The 10,498-nt window shown below is 37.0% G+C and overlaps 1 protein-coding gene across 2 annotated transcripts in view; it reads right to left on the bottom strand.

Annotated features, from left to right (window-relative positions):
- Positions 1 to 5,873, bottom strand: part of LOC108359503 (uncharacterized) — a 175,599-nt gene extending 169,726 nt beyond the window's left edge. For both annotated transcript variants that reach the window (XM_017611401.1, XM_017611402.1), the window contains exon 1: positions 5,065 to 5,873. In XM_017611401.1, the coding sequence (XP_017466890.1) occupies positions 5,065 to 5,692 (628 nt within the window). In that variant the 5' untranslated portion in view covers positions 5,693 to 5,873. The remainder of the gene's footprint in view (positions 1 to 5,064) is intronic.
- Between the last annotated feature and the right edge of the window lie 4,625 nt (positions 5,874 to 10,498).

The following is a 10,498-nucleotide window of genomic DNA, read 5'->3' as shown; positions in this document are numbered from 1 at the left end:
CATGAACCATACATTTTTTGGTTTGTCGCATATATCTTTATCAAAGTGCAAAAGTTGATCTTGCTAGGAATAAAAATGTATTTTTAACAAATTTTTAACTGCGACCACTTTTATGTGCGAATCGCCGAAATGAAATGGTATGTAGAAAATAGGTGTACTTTGAGGGGGTGTGTGAGGCTGAAAGTTGTTTTTATCACAAAATAACTTATGAACTTCTCTTAGTTGGAGATTTAGCTGTAACTTGACATCAAAACATCTAAGTTTCAAGACAGTCGATTTTTGTATTTTTGTCCACCTTCGCGGCACTGTGCGGCGCTGCGGTGATGGTGGCGCGTTGGAAAGAGTTATGGCATAATGCGGTATGTGTGTGGCGTGTGAAATGTGTGTGTGTGTGTGCGAGTATGCGGTGTCGTGGGTGTGCTTGTAGCGAAATTTGTAAACACATAATGACTCAATTTAGCTCCGCTGTCCCATGTGTCGTGCAACAGCAACAGCAACACCAACACTGACCGGCCGACCGGCAGCCAACAGCCACCAACAACTAGCGACCGCCAACAATCAGCCAACTTAGCCTGCAATCAAGTAACTAACAATCGAAAGCGGGCTAAGGTGAGAAGGAGGAACGTTAGCCAGCTATGGTGGTCATTAAGTAGTATTTACGTGGAATTGTTGACTGTTGGTGATGGAGTGAGTGAGTGACTGAATGAGTGTGTGTGTGGTGGCGTCAGCGGTGGCATGGCGCAGACAAGGCGTAGCTGGACGGATTTCCATGTAATCAGTTCGTGTGTGATTAACACGTACGCGCGCACTCACACACACACGCACGCACACACACCGTCGCATTAATGCGCTAGCAAATCGTTCGTTATTCTGAGTGAGGAGGGGCATTTAAAATTAATATTATTTGTTGAGAATTAAGGAAGGGTTTTAGTAGCGTCGGCCATTGGTTTTTTTAGGGTTGCTAATGCCAAGCTTATGCCTATGTCCTTTAGCGTTGCGTTTTATTTATTTCTGTGTTCTATGTTTTTTTGTGCTGTTTTTATGCTGACAGGCTAAATAACATTTTTTTTTTTTACTTACACTTTGCCAAATGAGCGCGAATAAATTATGAGGATTACTGTGCTAAGTCATTTGTTAAAAAAAAAAATTGCAGCTGTTAACTTGAATACTACATACGACTAACTGTGAGTCATGGCGGTGCTGTGAGGCTACTAATTCCTGTGTTATTACTGCCTTTGGTAATTTAAATTGAAGTTTGCAAATTTTGACGATCAGTGCGGGATAGTGATGGGTTATTTGAAGAAATGTGTACACAGTCAGTTGCATGCAGCTGTTTCATTAAAATCAAAAACTAATAAAGAGGAACAAATTTTACGCTGCACACGTCCAGTAAAAAAATACAGAGCTAAAGTCCACACAAGCTAAGCTCAGCAAACTCTAACGACTAGTTGGCGGAGACATCAATGTTGCGATGAAAACAATACCAGACACGTCTGGTCTGTTTTTCCAGGCAATACTTCTCTGCCGTAGAAAAGGGGCATGATAAGAACGTAGAGAAAGAGGAAGAATTCCGCATTGTCTTTATAAATTTGTGGCTTTGGAGGTTTTATTACATCATCCATTAGGATTGTAAATGATCTAACCCCGAAAATATAGTCTCATCAGCCTCAAATTCTGATCGTGACGCCGGAGCAGATTTCTAGTTATAGTATACAAGCCAGAAGGCCCTTGCCCATGCGCAGGTGGATAGGAAACTCAGACTTTGCAGTCGAGCTTCAAGTCGCAGAATTACGTCTGCGGCAGGATATAGAGAGTGGAGCAATCATCAAACACATCTTAAAAAATAAGCTGACAGTATGACTTCGCCTATTGCCTCGAAGCCGCTTCCATGCTAGGATGGGACTGGCTTCACGAAATAGTACACATTGTATCCAAAAACCGAGTTTACCCCATTTAAGAGCCGAACCACATTGAAATTGTGCACAAATGGGTGACGTATACCCTCACCAGGAAGGAAAGGTCTACACAACGCCCAGAACCTTTTATCGGTCTGCCATTACTGTGTATGAAAGAGAAAGCGCAATATTATTGGAAGAATACGGACAATGATAGATACGCCAAATGCTTCATTCAAAAAATTGAAGTAAGAAGAGCGAGACAACCCTTCTAAACTTTCTTATTGGTCACTGCTGTGTGATGAATCACTTGTTAAATATGGCAGGTGTACGCTTCGACCAGCGCCCATAACTGCACGCCTGTAAAAAACTACGTGCAAGTAATAAATCCCCTAAGCCGCTAGCCGATGGTAAATCAAATCCGTCAATTAAGGCCGGTTGTTCGATATCTGGTTATCACTACCTACCAGTTAAACATTATTATCGACGTTACCGTCGATACCATCCCAACAACGCTCTCATTGGAGGGCATACATTGAGTTGTACAAAGTATCATCTATTAGGGCGGAGTCACAACCGGCCTCAGCAACAGGAAATAGAGTCCGGCGACCACCTCTCAGACAGTAAGACAATCGCGCTGCAGCTAGCCCCACTTCATTCCAGACCAACTCAACGATCTTGACAACGGATGAACTCAGGCCCGCTCTTATATACGGCGCTGAGCATCCAGTGTACCAAGTCGAGTGATGAAGATGACAACACCTGACGAAACGTTAGGAAGGTTGAAAACTGTTACTGTGCACCAACGGAGTAATTTGGCTTCTATATGGGAAACCAGCGTTCTTTTAAAGGCTGTTTGCAGCAACCAAAGTGCGCACCAAATTTGGCACATATCGATAAAATTTCATAAATATTTAATTTTATTTTTTTTTTAAAGAGGTCCATTTTGGTATAAATTTTAAGTGATTTGACTTCAATTGCTATTGAAATATGGCACATCTTGGAGTTCCTATCTTCAAAGGGCAGAGATTGTGCCTTCTTTGCCTTACAAGAGTGTGACATAGGGATGAAACGATACGAGTAAATAATTTAATTTTGGTATCGATACTTGTGAACCAAGTACAGAGTAGGTAGCGACAAACAAATACTCGTATCGTTTGTTATTCTAAATCATCTGGTTCTTCATGGCTGTTTAATTGCTAGCAAAAACCGCGATAAGGCGACAACGTCAATATAATGCTTCACCAAAGTCGATATAAATAATCCGACAAGGCCCAACTGTTCGAGCGGAAGAGTAAAGTGGATGAATGCTCATGACGGACGTTTCAACAACGCGATGTTAGACTCACTGAGTATTAGACCCCGTTCACATGACAGGCGATTAACTGGCGTTTTGTTACTAACCAAATATCCAGAATATTGCTGATCAAAACTCACGACCACTTCACCTTTGAAAAGGCCGGAAAAAGCCGTAGACTATTAGATTTTAAGACCAACCGAAACTATTTTCGCCCTTCAACAGCCATTTCTAAAAAAAGTGCTTCGGAGGATTCGGTAAAGAGATTGTCTTTCCAATTCTTTTTGTTAGAAAAATAGTGTTATTTTTTAACAGCTGGAAAGATGTTCAAACAGCTGATGTTTCCGAAAAACGATGTCTCTATGCTTTAGACCACTTTGAGCGGAATTTTTCTTAATAAAAATTTTCTATCGGTGCCATGTAGCCGGCCATTTCAGACCACAAAGGAGCGTGAGAGTAACTTTTTACAGATACAGTTTGTCTTAACCCTTTGAGTTCCAAAAATCGACCGTTGAAGTTAGAAATGTGAACATTTTTTTATCGGCTAATTTTGGGTCTTTGATTTCAAAAATACAATCAAAAATTATATAAAATTCTTAGTTTTACCATTACTCAGCGTCTAATGTATTGGGCAGTGGAAGTAAAGGTTGGTATTTTTAATTTTTTTTTATGTTAGGGTATTCATATACATACTTTAAAACTATGAATAAAAAAATTTTTTTTTTCGGCTTCCAACGAAAATTAGTTAACTTTTTCCTATATATTACACTGTTCGCTATTCGAAAATATAATAAAAGAAACGCGTTAAAGAAGAATAATATATACTTTTCGCAAAGCAACTGCTATCTTAAAACCAAAACCTCTTGTTTTCGAAAAAAAATAGCTTTAGGCATAAAAAAAGTTTGTTCCTTATAAGGAACGATTGTACTGAAAGGGTTAAAGACTTATGAAAGAACTTGGTAGAAGGCGTACGTCGTTGTAGAATCAAAATCAGGACGTGAGCTTAATTTGATCCTTAAAAATAAGCACCCATAATGGGACAATTTTTTTTAAGAATATTTGCGAAAATATATAAATTTTGTATAACATCTTAATCACATAAAAACTTAAGCTATCCACAGGTTGCCTTAAAAAAAAATGCTCAACGAAATCCAAAAGAAAGCAACACAAATACCCAGAAAACTTCTTGCATCCACCAATCGTCGCAATCAATTTTCTCTGCGGTAAGCGTTTAGACATTTGTGAGCAGATATAAAAATTTGATAAATCGCTAGGCGCGATCGTAGCGATAAATTATTGCGCCATCGATCGTTGTTGCAATAGGTATCAGTTCAACAGATGCTGCAAGTGGGCAGGCCTCGTCCACTGCGCAAGCAACAAAATCCAAACAAACAGAGCAGAGAGGAAAATGGCCCAAAGTCAGTAAGAAAAATTCGACGTTTTTAATTGAAAAGTGAAGAAGGAACAAAACAGCATAGAAAAAGAGGGATGAGATATCAGCCACAGTTATGACAAGTAAACCAATAAAACGCTTAGCCACTGTAGACGATCGAAGAGCCAAGAGGAGAACTTGCTTTATCTTCGTTATAAACAGCTTTAAATGTTTGCTAGTACCAATTCGCTGCTCTCATAAATCCTCATTCCACAATAAATTGCCGCTAAGACAGCAAAAATGCGAAACCCACCCAACAGCGCCGGCAGTGAGGACGCATTGCAGTCAGCCCACTCGGACAACGCCAGAATTGTTATGGGTATTGTTATAAATAGTTATAGTATCTACCAAGATCGCACACAAATAAACACCCATACACACTCACATACGTACATACATACATATGTGTGTACTTAGTTAGCTATCGGCTGATTACTCACCAATCGATCCATCTAGCGAGTAGGCATTGCGCTGCCATGCCCACGTACATAAATCACAGGTGGTAAGTCCGTCCGCAGCGACGCCATCATCCAGAAAGGGTGGGCGTGGTGGTGGCGGTACAAAACGCCCATTCCACAGTCCATTTTCGCTGGCATCGAACGCGAGCGGCGATTCGAAAGTGTCCTCTTCGATGGCATTCGACCACCAATCTGCATCGTCTTCAGGCAGGTAATTATTACTCGCCGCGCCATCATCCAGCGGACTGAAACTACTGCTGATGCTGAGGCTGCTGCCATCAGCGGCAGCCGCATTCATCGACGCCGTGGCTGCGAAATCATTGTTGTTGGCCGGATCGAATGGCGATAGCAGCTGATTGCCAAAGGCGGGCGATGGTGTGGCCGAGGCAGAGAAGGAGGAGGAGGAGGACGAGGAGGCATCGTGTGAATGCTGTTGGTGATTGTGATGCTGCTGATGATGATGAGCATTCTGCGCGCTGCTGCTGCTGCCGCTGCCGCCGCCGCCACCAGATAGCGAATCTAGCCGCGAGTTCGGAAACACCGTACGCACAGTGGTGGTGGCACCAAGAAAGATATCCGCTCCAATTGGACCGGGCAGGCGGGGAAACATTTTTCGTACTAAGCTGAGCTGTGGTGACAGCTGTTGCCAAGCGGATTACTTTGGCAGTAGCTGTCACTAGTTGGCGGCGGCTGCCACTGGCAGTTGGCAGTTGATGGCGGTGGCGTTGATTAACTTTTTGTTCTTGCTGTTGTTGTATTCGTTGATTAAGTGCGCTGCAGATGTAACGATTGGATCTGCAATAGAAAAAAGATGTGCTTGCTTTAGGAAGGTTACTGATACAGTTTTTGTTATATAATGTTTACAGGAAAGTATTTTGTAACGGTACGTGCGGTCACGTACGGATAACGAACACGTACTACGCTTGGCATATTTATTCTTCGTTACAAACGGTCATAAAATGTTTCTTTTAAAATGTCAACACATGGTGGTGTTTGTCATTAAATGTGCTCGGTTCCAGCTACAAGTTAGGGTGTTTTTTATTTAAGGCATCCGAAAAGTGAATATTACTGTAAAAAGCTCTTAATCCTGATCAGCCTGAGGGAGGTTTATGAATATTTTTTTAGCTTTTAAGTATTTTTCGACAGTCGATTAAGGCAATAACTCGGTAAAGCAACACCCACAAGATTACCGTTAGTGAATCAGTAATTATAACTTAAAAAAAAAATTTTGCTCTTAAACGCAACTTTGTATCTAAATTTTTTTATTTCGTTTAGTTTTTGTCTCAAATGGTCTGAATAAGACTCGGTTTCCGTAGAAGACACCTTAACTCTTCAAAAGCTGAGAGTCGACCGCCGATAAGAATGTATCCTCAACGAAAATACAAACGAATATATTCCAATATTTCAAAACCAATTAAGTGAGAAATATGTATACTTATTTCGATTTTGTATAAAAATTAAATGATTTTCAAGTGTATTAAATTAATACTTTTGTTTTGTCTTACCGCGAACAATATTATTTTACTTTTGATGCTTTTATTTTCAGGTAACATTTTTATTTCAGGCTGAACTTTTTGTGATCCGGTAACTGCAAAAGCCTTAATCAACGCAACTGCACAAATTTTTACCGTTTGCTTTTACCAAGGGCGTACTGTAATTATTTATTCCTCTATTATAACAGGGTAAGTATGGCTAAGATAGTAAAAAGGCTTGCCATTCGAGAGATCAGAGTTCGAGTGCTCGGGCAGCGGAGATTTACATTTTTAATTTAATTAAATTTCCTTTTAATTTTAACATTTTATATTGTTTTATAGCCAGTTTTACGAAAGCGATTTAAGTGAAAAATATATATTTTTTTATTTGAATTTAATATGAAAACTGACAGAATGGAAATATTTTTTCACTCAAATATATTTTTTAATTGCATTTAATTTTTAGAAACTTATTTTATGTGTTATTACGTTACGTGTTATTTTATTTTATTTAGTAATTTAATTTTCTTTTACTTTGCAGATGTTTGAGGAATAATTTTTTAGTTTGATTTCATTTTTAGGAACTTACATTACTTTTCTCTTTTGTGAATAACTTTTTTTTTCTGTTTTTAGTTTAATTTCCTTTTAATATTTTTGTTTTCATTTCATTTAAGATTTAATATATTTTTTTCCTTTGTTAAACAATTTAGTGAAAAATAATTTTTCACTCAAATATATTTTTTAATTTCGTTAAATTTTTAGAAACTTCTTTTATGTGTTATTATGTTAAGTGTTATTTTATGTGTTATTTTATTTTCTTTCTTAATTTAATTTTCTTTTCATTTTTGGATCTTAGAAGAATATTTTTAATTTTTTTGAACTTATTTTACTATTTTTTTAAATACGTTTTTTTTCTGTTTTTAGTTTAAATTTCTTTAATTATTTTTTTATTTATTTTAATTTGTTTTTCTTTTAAATTTTAAATTTTGTTGTTTTAAAAACCAAAATTTTTTTGTTCGTTATTTTTGAATTTTATTTTCTTGTCTTTTTTAAATTAAATTTTCTTTTAATTTGTAGATTTCGCTTTAAAAATAAGGATGTTTTTTGATTTTAATTTTTAAATACTATTGTATTTTTTGATTAATTGTTTTCTTTTTCTAATCTAATTTCTACATTTTATTTTAAATCGATTTTTTTTTTAATTTCATTTAATTTATTTATTTGTACTTTGTTTTAATTTTTATTTAACTAAAGTTTCTCTTATTTATTAGTTTTAATTGTGTTTTATTTTAAGAAAAGAATTTTATATTTTCTTAAATTTAATTCAATTTTTAAAAACTTATTTCTAAAAGGCGAACGGCAGTTAAAACTTCCTCGTTAGCAAATCTTTCAATTAGTCTTTTGAAAGCATAAAATCCAAGATACATAGTTGAATGAATTGACCATTATCTTACGAAGGACTTTGGTCTTTCTAAAGACAATTGCCAGAATTGATTTGTGACAGCAGAGACATAAGACTTACATTGCATGAGTCTGAAGAGTTAGAACGATGATTCGTTATGGACCTAGTAGGGTAGCCAACTTCTAGCTACCATTACTGCATGATTGAAGAACTATGGTATAATATACCAAAACACTCCAAACTGATCGCCATCGATTTTCTTCGGCCAAATAAGGGAAAATAACTGCAGACGACGAATCGTTCTTCACCAATGCAATGTGAGCTCTCAAACATTGGCTCAAATAAACGGTAATTTAACTAGCGAAACTATTGAATAATGAGTCGTTGCTAGTCGTTGCTAGTCGTTGAATTAATAACCAGTTGCAAAATTTTTGATACAGACTGCTCTCGCTTCTAAAAATTCGTCAACAAACTCCTTAAATTTCGTGGCGTAACTTACGCACATGTTTTTAATCTTATACCATATTTCCACTAGATACTGAATGACCAAAATTGAAAAAAAAAACTTTTCATTACGATAATAAAATTGTTCATTCATATCTTTTGAATTTGTCTAGTGAAAACTAGACATTAGCTAAAAATATTTATGTAGTTAATACCATAAACTTGCTACCTAAAAATCAATTGAATATAATCGGCATAGATTCCGTATAAAAGACTACAAATCTGCACGTTGGCGCATTTCTTCTTTAATCTACAGAGCACTGTGCCACTTCTGCTTGCGCTCCTGTCTCACGTTCCGTCACTTTTCGCAGCACGTACAACAATTTCTGTCTGCCTCTTCATACCGATTTCCACAGTTTACCGCGTTTCGTGCTTTGGTTTCGTTCTGCGGTCAATGGCGTTAATAGCCAAGAAGTGTTGTGCCCACCTCCTGGTATAAGCGCGTTTCTGCAACACACCTATTCATAGACTTGAGTATGTACATATGTATGTAGGTAATACATATTTTATATTACAAGCAGCGGCTAATAATTGTGCGAATCATTACAGTGAATGCGGTTGGATCGTAGCGTAAAAATTCGATTTTCTCAATTTAATTTTTTTTTTTCTCACTCCACTTTTTCTGTGGTTACTTACATACTTCAACTTTTGATGGCTTCACTCACTCCATAACTTCCAACACTCCACCATAGTACCGCATATACATACATACATACATACTTAAATAGCACTTCAGTGTTTTATGACCAGAACGAATCGGGTCTTTATTTGCAGCCAATATTCATTCCTCATACAATATTTTATAGTTGCACACACACACACACACACACACTTTTTTTTGTTTGATACTCATTCCACTACAGAGGCCATTTAGCTATACTACGCTACGCTATAGTTGGTTGTTGGTGTTTCTTTATCTGATTTCTTCACATTTCCTCATTTATTCAATAATTTTTTAAGACGAATCAATCACAATGATTATGATAAATGATTTGCGAGCTCTTGTTGTTTTTGTTATTGGCCGTAATTGTCTTTAACCAGTTTGTAGTGCGATCGTTTGGGCGCATTCGAATTCGTTGCGTTTAATGAACCAAAATAGTAAGATTATTGAAGTACTTTTCTTTAAAGTTTTCAAAGCGCAAAAGCGTTCACTTTCACATAAAAAGTTTGTAAGTATTTATTTGAATATTTCTGGTAATTTTGTAATAATTTTTTTTACGTTTTTTTTTTAATGATATTAATGATTTTAATGCGTTGCGTGTAATTTGGCTTGATTGCAATCGATTTGTGTAGCCTTCGCTAATTGACCCAATGAACTGGCATTGCGTATGACCTGATTGAGTGCACAAATTTTCAATATTCCAAATATGATATCAGCTCATTTGCGTTCGGTAATGCACACAAGGACGGACAAAAAAAAAAAATAAAAAATAAAAATAAAAAAAATACAAAAAAATACATTTCACGCGCACGTACAGCGCAAAAGCAAAAACAAAAATAAATGTATACATATTGTATTTTTCATTCATCCGATATGTTCACAAAGCACTAAAACATTGTTGCATAAATTTTGCTGGCTCATATTTTTGCTGCAGCTGCTGCCGCCGTCATTGTGCGGTCGCAGCCAATCACTGGCCAAAATCTTGTTAACAAGCTTCATTAACGTCATTTTTATATAACCTGTTGATATATGGTCGACTAAACCAACGCCAACTGACGGATCAGCTACATACATAGGCAGAAAGTGTGGCAGAGGCAAGCGGCCAGTAGGACAGCCGATCCGTAAATACAGATACTTTTGTGTGTTGCACGTAGCGCGCTTATACTTACATACATACTTACTACATAGTAGTTGCTGATTGTCGGCATAAAAATCATATATGTAGTACTAACAACATTATTGTTATTGTTGCTGCTTTGGCTGTTACTTGGCGATGGCAACTGTTTTGCATTCACCACTTGTCGCACTAACAACATTTGGCGCGCCTGATTGGCTAGCCGCCGTGTCTTGTTGCAACTAATGTTGCCGCTTATTTTG

Source organism: Rhagoletis zephyria, unplaced genomic scaffold (assembly GCF_001687245.7).
Source record: "Rhagoletis zephyria isolate East Lansing unplaced genomic scaffold, Rhagoletis_zephyria_1.1 Rzeph_scaffold_00401, whole genome shotgun sequence".
Taxonomy (NCBI): Eukaryota; Metazoa; Arthropoda; class Insecta; order Diptera; family Tephritidae; genus Rhagoletis; species Rhagoletis zephyria.
Note: the sequence above shows the minus strand (reverse complement) of the source record. Positions and strands in the feature narration are given on the sequence as shown.